We start from the raw sequence: 18,587 nt of genomic DNA, 5'->3' as shown, positions 1-18,587 counted from the left end.
TATTTTTAGTAGAGACGGGGTTTCACCGTGGCCAGGATGGTCTCAGTCTCCTGACCTTGTGATCTGCCGGCCTCGGCCTCCCAAAGTGTTGGGATTACAGGCGTGAGCCACGGCGCCCGGCCAGGATTCCCTTTTTTAAAAAGGCTGAATGATGTTCCATTGTATGTATATGCCAAATTTTCTTTATATATTCATCCGTGGTTGAAAAAAAAATTTTTTTTAAGCATCTCTTTCAATCTTTGCAGACTGGCTTTGTGCTGGGGCATTCCTTCAGCACCAAACCAGGATATTAACAACTCTGTCTTAGCCTCCACTTCTCGATAACCCTGGACCTAGAGATCTTCGAAAGGAAAAAGCTTAGGGTCCTCTCAGATCTTTCCTGAATGCGTGGCCTGCCCTGGGTATGTACATGACATTCGAAATCCCCAGTATAAACAAGTATTTCTTGAATGCCCTAATTTCCCAAAGAAACTCTCCCAGATTTTCCTCCCAGGCTTTATGTAATATATTGTATGTTTGAACCACAACTTTTGTCCCAGGGAGCTGTGGGTTTTTTGGTCATCTCAGAATGTTTTCAAGCAATGCCTGCCACTTTTCTACTTTGAGTGGATTCAGACTTGGATAAAACAGACAAATGCCTCATTTTAGTCTTTCAGATTGTTTCTGACCGGTTAGAATAGACAAACGAAGTCATTTGTGAATAGGTCTGCCTTGCTCCCTCTGGAACCTGGGATCTGGGTCCTAAATTGGGAAAGTGGACTACTGTCTTCAAGATCACCATCAAGCTGATGAGGGGGTGGGGCAAGGGCAAGTGAAAATGCCACACCACTTTCCTGTCACTTTGAAGTTGCCCTTTCCTCATTTCAGTGATTTCCTGACTGATGTAAGTCTTTTACTGTTTTCCAGAGTTCTGGCCAAGTTTCTGCTGCTTTTTCTCAATGTATCAGTAGAGGGACAGGAGTTTGGAGCTGTCTACTCTGCCGTTTTCCTTATGTCACTCCACTTCTGAGTCTTTCCTATCTTTGTGGATAGCAGAGATGTCGATCTCGGATATGATACCCTGTAAGGATGGGGTCCTCCATGATGTGATATACAACTTAATATTCATTGTATGGTTTTATGTCCCCAACATGTCTAGTAACCAAGGAGTGGACATAGGAGTGCCCCGCTCACTAGCACGCTCAGTGACACACTTGGGGAATCTGTGCTTCGTGTCTACAGCTTTCGGCTCTGTGAGCTGAAGTCTTGGACTCTGTGAGTGGCAGTGTGGGGAGTCCGGGAGGCATTTCCACCAAGTGATACAGGAAGAGTTTCACTAAACACAGAGCTATGGCTGCTTCCTAGACAGTCCATGCACTTGTGAACGGGCAAGCAGAGCTAGCATTCTGGAAAGAGGTGATTGCCTGTAATCGTCATTAGGAAGAAAGGATGTTGCCAGATGATGACAGTAAGGGGCAATGTATTTGGTGCTCAGATGATTCATGCTATCTCTTGGTACTTGCATGTTTAGCTGTAACTATGTAAGTGTAACAACCACTGCCTCATAAAGGCATAGTAAGCAGGGGCTCAGACCCCCTTAGGCAAGAGGAGCAGTATCAACCCACCAGGCAAACAACCTAGACCAGCAAAAGTGCTAGCCAGAGGATGAGGGGTGACAAGTGTCAGTCTCTGCATGGGGTCCAACTACAATAGCAGGGGCTGTGGTTTGTCCTTTCCCATTGACCCTTCTCTTGTACATTCCCTCAGGACTGGTGACCAGTTAGAACCATGGAGCAGCTCTACCTGGATGGAATGAACTTTAAGAAGCAGGTGGATCTGAGCCATGTACCCATGGGTGGCTTGTGGATGTTGCTGGCACCCTGCCTAAACATTCATCCTCCAATTGCTTTGAGTGTTGATGAAGGAAGTGCACAGTTGCCCTTTTCCCCAGAGAATTGACCTTAGTGAAACAGAAGGCCCCCTTCTACCTCACACCCTTGGCTGAAGGGCACAAAAGGCCCCTGGTCTTGAGGTGGGACTAACTCTGTAGGGCAATTTGCCTTCCAGAGCTTCCCTGGGATGGGGTGGGGTGGTGAAGCCGGCCTTCAGCTGAGACCACAACCTTGCTGAGCTTCTTGTCTCCTGCCCCCCTCACTCTTCTGAGAATGACCCTAATTAAATCATTTGAACAATGGCCTTCTCAGGGTCGGCTTCTAAGGAACCTGATACAAAATAGTCACATAAAACCAATGTGATGGTGAACTTTATAGTATGTAAATTCTATCTCAGTGAGGCTGTTGTATTTTTTTTTAAGTACTTACTAGTTATTTACAGTAACTACATTTTTTTAAGTTCTACCTCATCAGGGTGTACATTCCTGGGAACCCCTGGTCAGGTCAAACATCTTACGTTGAACATCGAAGTGTTGCTGATTTAAAGGCGAAATGTGCTTGTTCTTGAGGTCCCAAATTAATAAGTAATTGAATTCTTCTGAAAACCCTAAATTCCACTGAAATGGCCTCCAAGATAGTAACTGAGAGTAAACATGGGATACTCTGCAACAGGTCAAGGCAGCTACCCCTCATCAGTAAGGGTGATGATTTGCAGATTCTTTTGTCTTTTTGCTCAGTACACACTTCAGAGCCACAAAGCACATACATTTACTCAATGTTTATGTAATTCAGCCTTTACTGTAAAAAAGGAAACAATAAAACCAAAACCCTATTAATAAACACAATGCAAACAATGCCCGAGATTATCATAAAGACATACTAGCAAGCCACAGGTACCAGAGGGGGGAACAGGCGTATCTGCTAGCTCTCCTTGTGCAGTCCTCAGCCTCCCACAGGAGGCACAAGGTCCAAACTATTCCTCAAAAAAAGGACAGCCTCTTCATGCCAAAATAGGAACTTTAAAGGAAGCTCTTCTTGTACTCCAAATGGATGTACCTTGTGGTGTGGCTGTAGGGACTCTGGATTTTACCGCTTGTGTATTCCTAACTATAGCTAGGCCTGTCACCTGCTTTTACTTAACTCTAACGGGAAACCTGTTCCTGTGATCTCAGCTTTACCTAGAAGAGCTCCTGAAACACAGTGGGTACACAGAAATCTGGAATGAATAGCTCTCTGCTCAAAAATACTTGTTTAAAAACAGATGATTGGGGCCGGGCGCGGTGGCTCACGCCTGTAATCCCAGCACTCTGGGAGGCCGAGGCGGGTGGATCACGAGGTCAGGAGATCGAGACCATCCTGGGCAAAATGGTGAAACCCTGTCTCTACTAAAAATACAAAAATTAGCTGGTAGTGATGCCAGCCACTCAGGAGGCTGAGGCAGAATCGTTTGAACTAGGGAGTCAGAGGTTGCAGCGAGCCGAGATTGCGCCACTGCACTCCAGCCTGGCGACAGAGGGAGACTCCATCTCAAAACCAACAAAGAAACAAACAAACCAGATGATTGGGAGACTGAAGAGGAAAAAAGATGGGAGACAACTTAGAGAAAGGATGGGGCCTCACAGATTCAGCTGTGGGTGGGGGGCAATCATTACCTCAGCAGAAGCACAAGGAATTGTTCCCGAGGTGAGCTTTGGAAAGAAAACAAAAACAAACAAAAAACACCTAAATTTCCTTTATTAAAGTGACACAGTCATGTTTTCTGATTCTCTTCACTGTCTGCCTGGGGGGAGGGCGTGGGGAAGGTGTTAATGATACTGATCCCCTAATTCTGCTTCTAGGAGATCTGGTGGGGACTTCTTCCACCAGTCCAGAGTTTGCTGGTGCTGACCTCATCCCTGTATCAAGGGCCTTGCATGTGGGAGGCTAATAGGATGGGTGGGTTGCAGGAGGTAGAAGAGGGGATGGCCTAGAGAGTTTCTCCATTCAGAGCTGGAGAGTTGTTGAAGGGAAGGGTATTTTAAAAGGGCTCCACCCACCCCAGCCCCAGCCCCTCAGCTGTGGGGAGAGGCTGCCTCCTCTGGTGGGGTTTCGATGCTGCCGCTCTGCTCCTGGTCTGGCACGTCCTCCTCTTCCTGCTCCAACTTGAAGTTCTGTGAACAGGGTCGCAGGTGAGGCCTGGCCCTGCATTTGCTCAGCCGCAGCTCTGATACATTTAGTGGGGCAAACTTAGGCAAGAGCCACTCTACTGGCTTGTAGTCCCTATCCCTGAAGAGAAGCCGTTTCTTCCATCCCACCCGAAATGTGGACCTGACCTACCTCGAGCTCCTGAAAAATCTCATCCATGAAGTCTTGGGAGTTCTGTTTGTAAGACACAGCTAATCGAATTGCATCATTGAAGAGCTGGGGGTGAGGTAGAGATGGTAGATGAGAGTGCCTTGGACTCTGCCCAGTCCACCCCACTGGCCTCACGGTGAGACTACACGATACTCCATTCCTAAAATCAGCAACCTTACCCCTCCATTTGCCTCTCCCCGTCACCCTGACCTATGTATAGTCAGTGGACTTCTGCCTCATCGAGTCCAGGCCCATCAGCTCCTCCCCTCCCTGCCACCCATGCACTGTCCCGTTTCTCTCCATCACATCTGCAGTAAGCCCTTCTCTTCACAGCTTCCCTTTACCACCTAGCGCCCTGACCTTGCTAGCAGTCAGCCATACCTTCACAACATTGGTACCATCAGCAGCTGAGACGAAATACAGGGGCAGGGAGAACTTCTTGGCAAAATTGAAGCTTTTTTGGGTCACGTTTATGTCTGCTGTAGAGAGAAGATAGGACGTTGGTCTGTCTGTCAAGGGAAGGGAAGAGGGTTTGGAGAGGGGGCCACTGGAGGCCTTCATTCCAGAAAGTGGGATAGGCAGGGATGATTGGGAAACTTGCCCTAGAAAGAGTTCAGTTAATAGGGATCTGTGTCTTGCAAAGAGGGCAGGTTGGCTTAGCTGACTTCTTTATAAGGTGGGGAGAATGCAAGCAACCAAGGGTTGTATCTTATCGTGGGAGGGAGGACCAATCACTGAAGGTTGCCTGCCCCGGGAATGGAGGAGGAAATGTGTGAGGGCGGGTCCCCAGTGAATTGCTAACACCCAGGTGCAGGGATGGCCCCACCATCAATTTTATTGGCCACCACGATGCATGGGATCTCTGGCCTGAACTCCCGAAGCTCTGTGTACCAGGTGCTCAGGTTCTTATAGGTGACTTTCCTCTGTACATCAAACACCTGCAAAGGGCAGAGGAAGAAAGATAGCTCAGGTATGTCACCGTTTCTGCACTCCATCTCCAGGTGACTCACACACCCACGCAGGTGAGCATGAACACATGGCGCTGTTTGTGGGAATGCTCTGGAATTGCAGCCTCTCTGACCACAGAGGCTGCCCTTTCTCAGGGAAGCCCCCTGGAGCCTCCAGATGCAAAAATGTTTTTAAAAGTCTTATTCTTGGCCCAGTGCAGTGGCTCACACCTGTAATCCCAGCACTTTGGGAGGTTGAGGCGGGTCAATCACCTGAGGTCAGGAGTTTGAGACCAGCCTGGCCAACATGGTGAAACTCCGTCTCTACTAAAAATGCAAAAAATTAGCTGGGCATGGTGGCGCATGCCTGTAATCTCAGCTACTTGGGAGGCTGAGGCAGGAGAATTGCTTGAACTAGGGAGACGGGGGTTGCAGTGAGCCCAGATCATGCCATTGCACTCCAGCCTGGGCAACAAGAGCAAAACTCTGTCTCAAATAAATAAATAAATAACGTATTCCTTTTTTGTTATCTTGTCATCTAATCTTATTCACCTATTTTAACAATCATAAATTGAATCAATTTTCCAATTGATACAGTCTGTTAGAAATTGTAAAAACTTTTGTGTTTTTTAGGCTACTCTTATATTTATTGCTTAAACTGGTTTAAAGTTCCTCTGTAGTAACTGTAAATGTTTCTAGAGTTTTACTTTAGTTACTATTGATTTACTTTTATTTATTTATTTACTTTTTAGAGACAGGGTTTCACTCTGTCACCCAGGCTAGAATGCAGTGGCTCAATCACAGCTCACTGTAACCTCAAAACTCCTGGGCTCAAGGGACCCTCCTACCTCAGCCTCCCAAGTAGCATGCACGCATTAATTTTTAATTTTTTTTTTTTTTTTTGTAGAGGCAGGCTCTCCCTATGTTACCCAGGCTCATCTCAAACTCTTGGCCTCAAGGGATCCTCCCACCTGGACCTCTAAAGATGCTGGGGTCACAGGTGTTAGCCACCACAACCGGCCTTCATTTCTTTTTTTTTTTTTTTTTTTTTTTTTTTTTTAGAGGGAGTCTCACTCAGTTACCCAGGCTGGAGTGTGGTGGCATAATCTCAGCTCACTGCAACCTTTGCCTTCTGTGTTCAAGTGATTCTCTTGTCTCAGCCTCCTCAGTAGCTGGGACTACAGGTGTGCGCCACCATGCCTGGCTAATTTTTATATTTTTAGTAGAGACAGGGTTTCGCCATGTTGGCCAGGCTGGTCTCGAACTCTTGACCTCAAGTGATCTCCATATATGGAGTCTTGCTCTGTTGCCCAGGCTGGAGTGCAGTGGCGCTATCTTGGCTCACTGCCACTGCAACCTTCACCTCCTGGGTTCAAGCGATTCTCGCCTCAGCCTCTGGAGTAGCTGGGATTACAGGTACGCATCACCACGCCTGGCTAATTTTTATACTTTAGTAGAGACGGGGTTTCATCATGCTGGCCAGGCTGGTCTCAAACTCTTGACCTCAAGTGATCTGCCCGCCTAGGCCTCCCTACTACTGGGATTACAGGCATGAGCTACTGCACCTGGCTGATTTACTTTTAAGCTTTTGTTTATTTCTTCGTTCTGCTTTTTGTTTTTGTTTTTTGAGATAGGGTGTTGCTCTGTCACCCAGGCTGGAGTGCAGTGGCACAATCTTGGCTTACTGCCCCCGCGACTCCCTGGGCTCCAGTGATCCTCCTACCTCAGCCTCCTGAGTAGCTGGAACTACAGGCACATGCCACCATGCCTGGCTAATTCTGTTTATTTTTGTAGAGGTGAGCTCTCATTATATTAACCAGGCTGGTCTTGAACTCCTGGGCTCAAGCATCCTCCTGCCTCAGCCTCCCACATTTCTGGGATTACAGGCATAAGCCACTGTGCCCGGCCTCTTTAAATTTTTTAAAAGTAATTTTTATGTTTTATTATTTGTAGTTCATAATTGTATTACTTTATAATTTGTTTTTACCTATTTTATATTTATTTATTATTTATTTATTATTTATTTATTTATTTAGAGATGGAGTCTTGCTCTGTTGCCCAGGCTAGAGTGCAGTGGTGCTATCTTGGCTCACTGCCACTGCGACCTCCACCTCCTGGGTTCAAATGATTCTCCTGTCTCAGCCTCCTGAGTAGCTGGATTACAGGTGCGCGCCACCACGCCTGGCTAATTTTTGTATTTTTAGTAGAGACAGAGTTTCACCATGTTGGTCAGGCTGGTCTCGAACTCCTGACCTCAGGTGATCTGCCCGCCTAGGCCTCCCAAAGTGCTGGGATTAAAGGCATGAGTCACCGTGCCCAGCCTGCTTTTACCTATTTTAAAATATCAGCAAGAAGGATGAGCCCTGCAAACCAGCTCTAAGGGCAGAACTCTGAAAGACAACTGAGCTGCTGCAGTGAGCCTTCATGCCCTTCACAGGAGCTCCTCCGAAGTGTCTCGCCCAAACTGCCCTAGTACAACAGTCAGTGGGTTAAAGTTACAGACAACCACCGCCCTGTAACTGCTGGCACAGCTGACCTCACTTCTAAATCACCCAGCTATTTGTGCAAGCAACATGGTTCAAGCTCAGGGCTAGGGGCTCGCCCTGTGTGGTGGTGAGAGGGTCAGCAGCTGTCACATCTCAAGAGGCGGCAGGAAGTCTATGTGGATTCTCTTTCACAGGCCAATTTCAATGAATCACCAGGTTGCCTTGAATTCCCGATGAAGACTCCTTATAAAGGATGTCTGTAACTAAACTTCTGGACTCTGCCTCACACCAGGCACAGATGCCTTTTGTCCAGGTCTGGTTTCCTGAGCACCCTTTCCTTGTTTTGAGAGCTGAGGAAGAGCTGGCTAGAATGAGAAGCATCCCCATCTCAAGGTTTCAAGGTGGAGGGTCGAGCCCTGGCTCCGTCTCTGACCCTCAGCTCCCCATGTGGTCAGAAGGCAAGTGCTTTCTACCAGCCAGGCCCCGTGCAGCAGACTGGGGCTGGTGGCAGGCACCTGCAGACACAGGCATGGTGGCAGGAGAGACACCCCAGGCCTTCAGAAGAGGGTCTGAGGGGAGCCCACGGAGATGCCTCAGATGCAGGAAGCAGTCACTCCAAGGGCAAAAGAGAGGTGAGCTCAAAATACCAAATGCCACTGTAGGCCTGAAACCAAACTGGCTAGGACCAAGCTCCTCTGCTCTTGAGGGTCAGACTTCTGCACTACACTGCCCCCATTTGCCTTGCCCCGTCATCCTCTTGTTGAGTACCTTAACAGTTATCAGAGTTAAAGCTTTTGGAATTTTTCAAGGGATTTTGTTCTTAAGGGGCAGTCGGGGGAATTAGGTGACGAGCTCCTTCCTTTACCATCTGCAAAGGGTCAGAAGGGAAGAATCCTCACTGTCCTCACCACTGGTGTCTGTACTGTGCCCACCAGTCAGTAAGTTCCTGGGGGCAGCACTTGTGTCTTTCCACCTTGGCATTCCTGGCATCCTGCACATGTGCATCACAGATAATCCATGTTGTGGAAGTGATCAGTGGTGCAGGAGCACACAGGAAAGGGCAATTCTAATGACAAACATCAGAGCAGGCTGCATGGAGGTGGTGGCATTTAAGCAGGGCCTGAAAAATGAGCAGAGTTTCAAAGAAAGGGGTGTGAGCTGGGGAGAAGCTGAGGGAACAGCATGAAGGAAGGTGTGCAGAGGAGCAGGTGACAATGAGCAGAACACAGCAGCTCCTTCTGGATCGCCTCTGCTATTGCTTCTTACAGATGAGATGACACCTACTCAGCCATGCATCCCTCTCAGTGCCAAGCTAAGGCCGTGCATACTTACAATCACTAACTGGGAGGTAGGGCTGGAAAGGTGGGTGTCTAAATGCTATGGGGTGCCATGGCAGACTTTATTAATATATGCCAACAATGGTGGCAACCTGTCCATCCCATGTGTTCTTGTAATCGTGTGACTCTGGTTCCCCACTGAGAGATGCCATCTGTTTCTTCCCTCTGTGACTATGGCCAGAGAGATGCCACGTATTCCACGGCTGGGCCATAAAAGGAAATATAAGTCCCACTGGGTTCTCTTTGGATACTTGATCTTGGGATCTTGGCTGACACTCTGTGAGCAAACCCAAATCAGCCCAACTGACAAACTGCAAAGAAAACGGGGAGCAGAACCTGCTGGCGGTCTAGGCAAGTACCAGTGTGTGTGTGTGGGGAGATGCCCCAGGCAGTTCCAGCCTGGAACCCAGCCTTGGAGTCTTCTTAGCTGAGACTTCAGACATGGATTCCCAATCCATCAGAAAATGGTTATTTTGTACCACCAAGTTTTGGGGTTTTGTGTTAAAGCAAGACCTTGATTGCTATTCCAAGAAGTTTTAGTGACCGAGGTTTTCACTTGGTGACAATTGCTAGGGTTAAGAATTCAGAAGACTAGTCTATTACTTTCTGCATTGTTGATGGCTGATATTCATGAAAATGTGGGGTTTTAAAATTTTATTTTATTTTTTATTTTTTTTTATTTTTAGATGGAGTTTTGCTCTTGTTGCCCAGGCTGGAGTGCAATGGTGTGATCTCGGCTCACTGCAACCTCTGCCTCCCGGGTTCAAGTGATTCTCCTGCCTCAGCCTCCCAAGTAGCTGGGATTACAGGCACCCGCCACCATGCCCGGCTAATTTTTTGTATTTTTAGTAGAGACGGGGTTTCACCATGTTGGCCAGGCTGGTCTCAAACTGCTGACCTCAGGTGATCCACCCATCTTGGCCTCCCAAAGTGCTGGGATTACAGGCGTGAGCTACCGCGCCCAGCCATGAAAATGTTTTCTAAGCGGCCCAAAAGAAAAACATGCTCCTTTTCAGCATCTCAAAGTGGTGGCCTGAGAACCAAGCCAGGGAATTCACGGGTAGGAACCTCTATAGGACACAGAGCTCCCTTTCCTCGGCTGCATTTCAGGCACTCACCACACCCTGGCCACCGGGGTGGAACCCTGAGGATTGCGTCCTAGGCAACAAACTGGGAGGCTTGGCAGGAGGCAAGGGGCTGGCCTGAGAGAGAAGGTTCTCTGGGACCCGCAGCATGCGCCGCCTAGGGAAACGCAGCAGGCAGCAGTGGAGGGAGGCCTTGGGAGCTTGTCCGACAGGGTAGGTCCATCAGAGGGACTGTGGCCCTGTCTCAGGCACATGTTTGCCTCTTGGATGCTACACCTGATGTTGAAGCCCCGAGCTTGCTGTTCCATCTTTTCTCCACCCATCCCCACCTACAGAGAGCTCACCTGGCACTTTCTCACTAAGAAGCTCTGGGGAGCAGGTGTGGTTTGAAACATCCCCGGGTGACCCTAAGCCCCCCTCCCACAACACCCAGACTTGGTTACAAGGGCCCAGGGCTGCCAGGCTCCTCACCCCTCAGGCCAGACTTGCCCAGTGCCTTTATCCACCTCCCCCCCGTCTCGTACCATGATGCAGGCGTGGGCCTTGTGGTAGTAGGAGGCACGCATGCTCTGGAACCGCTCCTGGCCTGCCGTGTCCCAAAAGTCTGCAATGTGAACACAGCTCTGACTGCCTGTTGGGGCTGGAGGTCAGAGAGACCCACATGCCTGGTGCATTTCTGTGCAAGTCACTAAAATACAACACATGTGGCACAAGCCACAGCACGTGTGTGAGTGTACAAGGGGAGCACAGGGAGAAACAGAGACCACACAGCCCCACGCGTGTGTCTTCAAGACAGTGTACCTGAGTGTGATGTGAGAGGTGTGTGTTCACCTGTGTGTATGGGAAGACAGTGGGTCGGGGCCAGGAGGAAGGACAACACACTGGAAGCCCAAGGAGGGAGAAGATAGTTCCCCGTTTCCCACGTGACATGCAGGGTCCTCTAAGTTCTAAACTAGTCCAACTGCTCACGTGCACTGACCACAGATGGTAGACAGAGTCAGGCAGGCTGTGTGCCTGGCCAAGGAGAAGATTACGACCCGATGGAAGGCCACAGCCCGATGTGGGAGATCACGTTCTGACCACATTTATTTTTTTAAACTGGCTGAGTAAGAACCCCTGAAGCTAGGAAAACTACTGCCTCGTCGAAGGCCTCTCATGTTCTTCTTCCCTGAGGTGGGTACAGTCCCCTGACTTCTCCTTTCATGAACCCTGTCCTGCACAGGTGCTGGCCTGGACACCAGGTCAGAGGGCTGGGACGTGGCCCCTGCATGCCTCCTTCCACCCTCTAATGGCCTCCTGGCTCCTGGCTCTCTGGGTTCTCTCTACCGCCCCTTGTCCCTGCCTGGGGTCTCATTTTCTCCCTCTGGACTCTCTCCTTATGAACCTTCCCTCACCTCCCCTCGTCTCCCATTTCCTCTTTCCTGAGGGTCAGCATGGCTTGGCCCTGTGCCACTTACCCACAAGGATGGTCTTGCCATCTACCATGGCTGTGTGCTTGTACAGGGTCAGGGCGTACGTGGACAGCTGCTGTGGCTGACTGCACTCAGGTTAAGGACCAAAACCAATAAAAGGGGAGGTAAGGAAGGAGTGGGGAGCAGGGGTGTTTGGTTTGATGAAATGGATCCTCTCCCTCCTCTTCTCTTTGGAGTTATTGAGATTTTAAATCAAATGAATGTTGCAGACAGAGGATCAGCTTCACATACCACTGGTACAAGCTCCATGGAAGGGTGAGGGGTGGGAGAAGATGGGAGTGTGTCCTGGCCATCGAAGTCTGAGGTAAAACATAGAACAGGATTTTACAGACAAGGGTCATAAAGGGCATCATGCAGTTGGAAAATGCAAATGTGGGTACCCCAACTCAATCATGGATGGAGCTTTCGCAGACTAGAAAGGAAACCCTAACCCTAGGTAGCAACATGACCATTCCAGGGACGAAAGCTCCCACAAGCCATACAGTTGACAAGCTGTCAATCAATTTGGAGTCTGCCTACGTGTGAAACCCTGAGAAAAAGGGTTAAACTCTGGGGATTAACACCTTCCGAGGCTGCAAGAAGCTGGACAGTGTAAAAAGCAGAGCCAAATGACGCAGGTGGGCTGGCTGTGCAGGAGCACTTGGTACAGGTGGGGTAACACATACTCAGATCTTAAGGCAACTGAGCCTTGGGGTGCCGAGCCCAGGACAGGGAGCACCAGGCTCCAGGGGCTCTTCCCACCTGTGGTTCTCAGTGGATCCACCTGGGAAGCTGTTTAAAAATCTCCCAGTTGTGGGGAGGAACTCACTCCAAACCTATACAATATAACAATTCATGGGAGGAGGGTGGGGCTGGCAGCTTCTATTTTACAAAGTTCGTTCATATTAGAGAGTTTTTTTTTCAATAGTAGGGGGCCCAAGCTTTGAGGTTAGAGAGGTTAAATGACTTGGCCAGCGTCAGAAGCTACTGAGGAGGAGGAGGTGGGGTCTGAATCCAGGCATTAGATCCAACCCATTTGCTGTTTGCCATTCTACTGCCCTCTTAATATAAAACAATCCAAATATGAGTAAGCTCCAAAATATACAGCACTGATTGTGCAATGCCACGTGGGTCAATCGGCAAGAAACAAGTGCGGAACAAAACCTGCGGATTCACTTACCCAGTCCTCCTTCCTGGGCTGCTGGTACAAAGGGGTGGGCAGTGGGACACCGATGCATGAGCGTGGGAAGACCCACAGGAACAAGGGGTATTTCAAACCTTGAAGGATACAAGCTATCCATGAGAAATCTCTCCATGAGTCTGTAAGCAGAACAGGCAAGGTGGTCAGATGGCGTCTCCATCTCTCCCTTGTCCCAAACTTTATCACCCTGAGGCTGACAACCTGGAAGCCACCTGTGGCTTCCCTTCCCCCTTTCACTCCACAGCCACACAGTTTCCGGGTCAAGTCTGGAATCTGGGAATCAGCATTACCAACCCGTCATAACAAAACAGCTCCCGTCGCTATGAGTCCACACACCAGCCCACGTGAAGCTCTCACATCTGTTCTTTCCACCACAGCACAGCGCTGCACATACAATTACCCTTGTGTTATGCACAGGGAAACAGAGGCCAGGCCAAAGCTGTGCCTTCCGTTCAAAAGCCATGTCCCGGCCGGGCGCGGTGGCTCACGCCTGTCATCCCAGCACTTTGGGAGGCTGAAGTGGGTGGATCACTTGAGGTCAGGAGTTTGAGACCGGCCTGACCAACATGGTGAAGCCCTTGTCTCCACTAAAAATACAAAAAATTAGCCAGGCGTGGTGGCGCACGCCTGTGATCCCAGCTACTCAGGAGGCTGAGACAGGAGAATCTGCCTGATCTATTGGTTACTGAGAGGACTATCTATTCTGAATGTGGTCAGTTACCCTGTGAAAAAATTAGGCAGACTTGGTCACTCCTCTGTGCAAAACCATCCAGTGGTTCCCCATTTCTTTCAGTTCAAACTCTCCCATTTCTTTTCTCTCCCTCTGTTCTAGCCACTGGCCATATCTGCAAGGCTTACTCCTTGCTTTTTTCAAGTCTTTGACCCAATGTTACCTTTACAACTCGGCCTTCCCTGACCACTCTCTTGACACTGCAACCTTTTTTCCCTCATGTTTTGAAGGGTCACTGCTTGCCTGTCTGTAAGATTAATACACTCTAACCATGATTTTATACTTCTGATATTTAAACTACACCTTCAATTGTAAAAGGAGGATAGATTTTATTTGTAACTATGAAGAAACAGCACCCTTACTATAAAGAAAACACATCATCTTCTTAGATGACGTAGAAAATTACACAAAGAAATTACCGCAGCCAGAGGTCAAGATGGTAAATGAAAAAGACTCAAGCTCAGAACACTGTCTTGAGAGGGCACATGTTCAGGAAGTGGAGGAGGAGGAGGAGAGATCCATAAACTTGCCTCATCAGAGCAGAAGCAGTGAAAGAATAAAAACACAGGCACAGAGGGACTTTCTTAAGGAAAAGTTGCCTCTGGAAGACAGAATGAAGGAGAGAAAAACAAGCCCCAGAGACTCATTCCCTCCCAACATTCTGCAGCTTAGCAGAGAAACAGCTCGGCAGGCCTGAGCTCAAAAACAGAGCAGGCCTACCTCCGGGGGCTCTAGGAAGCTGCCTCTGTCTCTGTCACATACACAGACGTTCCCTGACTTCTTTTCCCAAAAATACTTAGAGTAGGCACTGGTTACTGTTGGCCTAAGCACAACTCCCTCAGGATAATGAGAGCTTGGGACCCAGGGAGTCACATGCTTTGACTTTTCTGCTTGTAAATTTCCCCCATCACCCTACTCTGTACTCACCATGTGGCCTTAGTTGGGGGTGGGGGGGTGTGTCTTTCCCCTCTTTGCACAAGGATGATAGGCAATTATTAACGGGAATGGAAGACCCTAAAGGCCAAGTTAGACAGCTATCAAAGAAAAAAGACAACACATCTGGACCTAACTACTCTTAAAGATGGAATCAGACAGCCACGTCTTGTTGGCCGGGTGCGGTGGCTCACACCTGTAATCCCAGCACTTTGGGAGGCCAAGGCAGACAGATCACTTGAGGTTAGGAATTCCAGACCAGCCTGGCCAACATGGCAAAACCTCTGCTAAAAATACAAAAAAATTAGCTAGGCATGGTGGCGCATGCCTGTAATCCCAGCTACTCAGGAGGCTGAGGCACGAGAATTGCTTGAACCCGGGAGGCGGAGGTTGCAGTGAGCCGAGATTGCACCACTGTACTCCAGCCTGGGTGATAGAGCAAGACTCTGTCTCAAAAAAAAAAACAAAAAAAACACCATGTCTTGCCATGTCTTGTTATTAAGCAGTATGATCACCTGGGGTCAAAAGAAATCTGGTCGGGCGTAGTGGCTCACGCCTGTAATCGCAGCTCAGGAAGGTGGCATGTGCAGGAGCAAAGGAAAAGCCTTCCACAGGAGGCAGTGCCCAGGTCTGAGGACACCTGTTCACAGGGGGTAGGGGAGCTGTCATCAGAGCCCACCAACAGAGCCCTGGGTGAAATCAAGAAGCATGAACATGCTGCATGAGAAAAAAAAAAAGGCACCTTAAAGAAAGCCTGGTGACTGGGGCTGCTACCGTTGTAAATTTCTGAACTGTGCAGGAAGGCCGCACTGCCTCAACATCGCTATCTAGAAATGAGGCCGTGTACAACAGATGCCCTTCAGATACGATGAACACAGGTGTTAACTTTTTTTTTTTTTTGAGACAGGGTCTTGCTCTGTCACTAGGCTAGAGTGCAGTGGTGCAATCATAGCTCACCACAGCCTGGATGTGTTAACCTCTTAATGGGTGTTTTAGCCCAACTGAGTTTAGATTCATAGGTTAGAGACACTGAAAACTGGCAGATAATTCTTGAGTCCAATCAAAACTGAACCACGGTGTTCTCATGCACTCACCTTCCCTCAGATGCACTGTTTCCATCATGGTCTTTGTATCTGGGACAGCCTTGTTCCTGAGATACTGCTAGTGGATGAAGACTGGCTTGTTTTCTAATTCTTGTGTCTGTGGAGGCCAATGTTATGGTAATCTCTGACGTCAAGTTAACTACTTGGATTCTTATTTTTTGTTGCTGTTTGAAATGAGGCGTATAAAGAGACTAGCATTGAACTTGGGAGCTGGGTAGCACTGAGTTAGTGGGCAGGCCACCTTACATCTCATAGGAAGATACATTCTCGGAAAGTTCTGTTTGTTATTAAAGTGGCAATTTGCTCTCCACCTGCCTGCCTGCCTTTTCTATTCTCTCTTTGTTGTTTTTAAACTTGAGTGGGGATAAAGGGGGTGTTATTTATTGAGTAACCTTCCCAAACTACAACACCTACCCTCACTTTTATTGTACAGGCATGCTGTTGAGGATGGTCAGAGTAACTATAAAATACTAAACCAGAGGCCGGGCGCGGTGGCTCACGCCTGTAATCCCAGCACTTTCGGAGGCTGAGGCGGGTGGATCACGAGGTCAGGAGATCGAGACCATCCTGGCTAACAAGGTGAAACCCCATCTCTACTAAAAGTACAAAAATAAAATTAGCTGGGTGTGGCAGGCGCCTGTAGTCCCAGCTACTCGCGAGGCTGTGGCAGAAGAATGGTGTGAACCCGGGAGGTGGAGCTTGCAGTGAGCCGAGATCACGTCACTGCACTCCAGCCTGGGGGACACAGCGAGACTCCGTCTCAAACAAACAAACAAACAAAAAAATACTAAACCAGAGCTGCAGTGTGTGATTGTGTGGTGGAGAAGAGAGAGAGAATTCAAATTCATGGAGATGACCTAAAAACCAGCAAAGCCCCCAGAGAGTTATTCAGAGCTACCTGAGTCAAAGGACACGATGATAAAAATGAAGGTAGAAAGCAAGGTGGGCCTGGAGTACTTGGGAGATAAGCATAAGCAATTCTCTGGGCAGGGGCAAGTGTACCCTCATGCTATGAAGGCAGAAATGGACATGTGCCCTCACCAGTCCTAGGCGTGAGAAATAGGATGGCTCATGGAGACAGGCTGCCAGTAGCGCAGAGCCTCCCTTCACCTCTCCGGGCGGCATGTAGGCACCGAAACTCATTAAAAGAATAAGCCAATCTTCACGATGATTATAGTCAATCGTCAGTTCTACCGAGTTTTCTCTATTTCAGAGAGTCCCTCCAAGAAAGCATCTTTACCACCTTTACCCAATCTGTCACGGCGGCATAGTCACTTTTCTCTTTCCATTCCCACTCCCCACCCTTGCCATCCCTCAGCTCACAAACCACATACAATGTCCTCAGTTGCTCCACACGTTCTCTCAGGGCTCTGAGGAAACACTCAAATTCCTCAGTCCTTATGACCTGCCCCCTCCACCCAACACACACAACTGCTCACGTGATTCCCCTCATTCCCCCATGAACATCTGGGCTCCAGCCAAGACTGCTCCACCAGCCCCAAGAAGCCATGCTCCTCTGCCTCTGGAGGACTTTTTGAATGACCCAGACCCTCTCTGGGGCTGGCATTTATTCCCTAATCTCCCAACATACTTGGATTTGCCCACTGCGCTGTCTCCCAGGCAGATGATCTTCACGTTGTCATCAGCATACTTCCCTTGGTCCAACTCACTGGGTTTGGTTCTGTCTTCTGCCATTGGCTCCTAGCTGTAGAGAGGGGTCCAGCCCAAGGGAGGGGAGGGTCTTGTCACTGTCTGGGAAGATCAACAAGAGGCTGTTGTCAGAGATAAGTCCCCTCAACCAAATCTCCAGCTGTACCTCCATCCAGACTGCTTCCCTCAGTGCCGGACTGAGATATGGTAAGCAATTGACTACTAGACTTGGAGTAGCAGAGTATGACACACAGGCATCAATAATAGGTTATACACAAATACTTAAGTCCTGTGCACCCCAAATGCTGCTCCTCACATTACCCATTTGCACAAGACATTCACCAGGCATCCAGTGCCAAAGGCTGTGTGCACCATAATCTCTAGCTCTGTTTTACTCTCCTCACACCGAAACATGACTTTGCAAACATTCCTGAGAATGTAACCACAGTCCAGACTCTTAGCTAGGTGGGCACATAGAAATGATATGATGACGAGATAGCAGCAATAGGTGAACCTTACTGGGCATTCACCATGAGCAGACGTCGCACAGGGTTCAGAGGATGTAAAACACAATGATAGCAGAGTCTACTGTGGTAAGAGCTACGACAGAAGTATGCACACGGGTCAGGGGTAGAAAATACCAACAGGGCCCCCGAGTTTTCCTGACTGTGCCACCACACAGCTACTGCTTCTGCACAGCCAAGGACTTCGCCTTGTTTATCCAGGGACACAATTCCTGGGAAGTGGCAGATGCCTGGAAAGCATGATGAGAGGTCTGCCCCCTGTCACCCGTACCCTGTAGAGAGAGCGACAGAAAGCCAAATCCAGCTGCATGGCCCCATGCTTGAAGAAGTTCTTTCTTTCGTTTAGAGATAGGGTCTCACTCTGTCGCCCAGGGTGGAGTGCAGTGGCGCGATCACGGCTCACTGCAGCCTCCAACTCCTGGACTCAAGCGATCCTCCCTCCTCGGCATCCCTGAACTATAGGCGTGAGCCACCGCTTACGAGCGAGGACTCGCTTGTCGCTGTCCTCGAGATCTAAGTGGGCAAGCTATCTTTATGTTTTTGGCCACCAACCATGTCCAGGCATCGCCAGGCTGCCCGTCCCGCCCCCCACAACAGCCTCGCGAAACCACCTTTCCGTGCTTCCCCCGACCGGTACGCCCTCCCGCCCACACCCCTAGGGCGGCCTCGGAGGGGCTGTCCCCGCGTGCTAAGCCAGCCACCGGGGCGGATTTGCCCTCACGTGCGGTTCCGAGTGAGGGCTGGAGAGACCAGGGACGCTGCGGGTCGGCCCGCTGGCGGCCAGGGGCCCCTCGGGCCCTGCCGCCGGTCTCGACTCCGCGCGCTCTCGAACCCCGCCCAACGGCCCAGCTGGCGCTGCAGCGCACTCCGCTTCCGGCTCGGCCCGCGTCCTCGCAGCTGCTACGCATCCGCGCAAGGACCCCGAGGGAGGCTGC

The 18,587-nt window shown here is 49.4% G+C and overlaps 1 protein-coding gene and 1 long non-coding RNA gene across 10 annotated transcripts; one reads left to right on the top strand and one right to left on the bottom strand.

Moving 5' to 3' along the window:
* Positions 1-156: 156 nt before the first annotated feature.
* Positions 157-2,852, top strand: LOC115835925. The gene is made up of 2 exons (XR_004030882.1): positions 157-1,254; positions 1,747-2,852. It is a non-coding gene; the product is annotated as an uncharacterized LOC115835925 (long non-coding RNA).
* Positions 2,650-18,564, bottom strand: RABL2B (RAB, member of RAS oncogene family like 2B). 9 transcript variants are annotated; one of them, XM_030815233.1, is made up of 9 exons: positions 18,374-18,564; positions 17,070-17,230; positions 12,802-12,831; positions 11,518-11,597; positions 10,585-10,664; positions 5,032-5,143; positions 4,587-4,684; positions 4,188-4,271; positions 2,650-4,021 (listed from the first exon to the last, which is right to left on the bottom strand). In XM_030815233.1, the coding sequence occupies exons 2-9, from the start codon at positions 17,171-17,173 to the stop codon at positions 3,923-3,925; spliced, it is 687 nt and encodes a 228-aa protein (XP_030671093.1). In that variant the 5' UTR covers positions 17,174-17,230; positions 18,374-18,564; the 3' UTR covers positions 2,650-3,922. The 9 variants fall into 9 exon arrangements, with proteins under 9 accessions (XP_030671093.1, XP_012363277.2, XP_030671095.1 ...); XM_012507823.2 differs by having other exon boundaries at positions 4,587-4,681; XM_030815235.1 differs by having other exon boundaries at positions 4,587-4,681; positions 17,070-17,226.
* Between the last annotated feature and the right edge of the window lie 23 nt (positions 18,565-18,587).

The sequence above is a fragment of the Nomascus leucogenys genome, chromosome 7b (assembly GCF_006542625.1).
Source record: "Nomascus leucogenys isolate Asia chromosome 7b, Asia_NLE_v1, whole genome shotgun sequence".
In the NCBI taxonomy this organism is placed as follows: domain Eukaryota; kingdom Metazoa; phylum Chordata; class Mammalia; order Primates; family Hylobatidae; genus Nomascus; species Nomascus leucogenys.
Note: the sequence above shows the minus strand (reverse complement) of the source record. Positions and strands in the feature narration are given on the sequence as shown.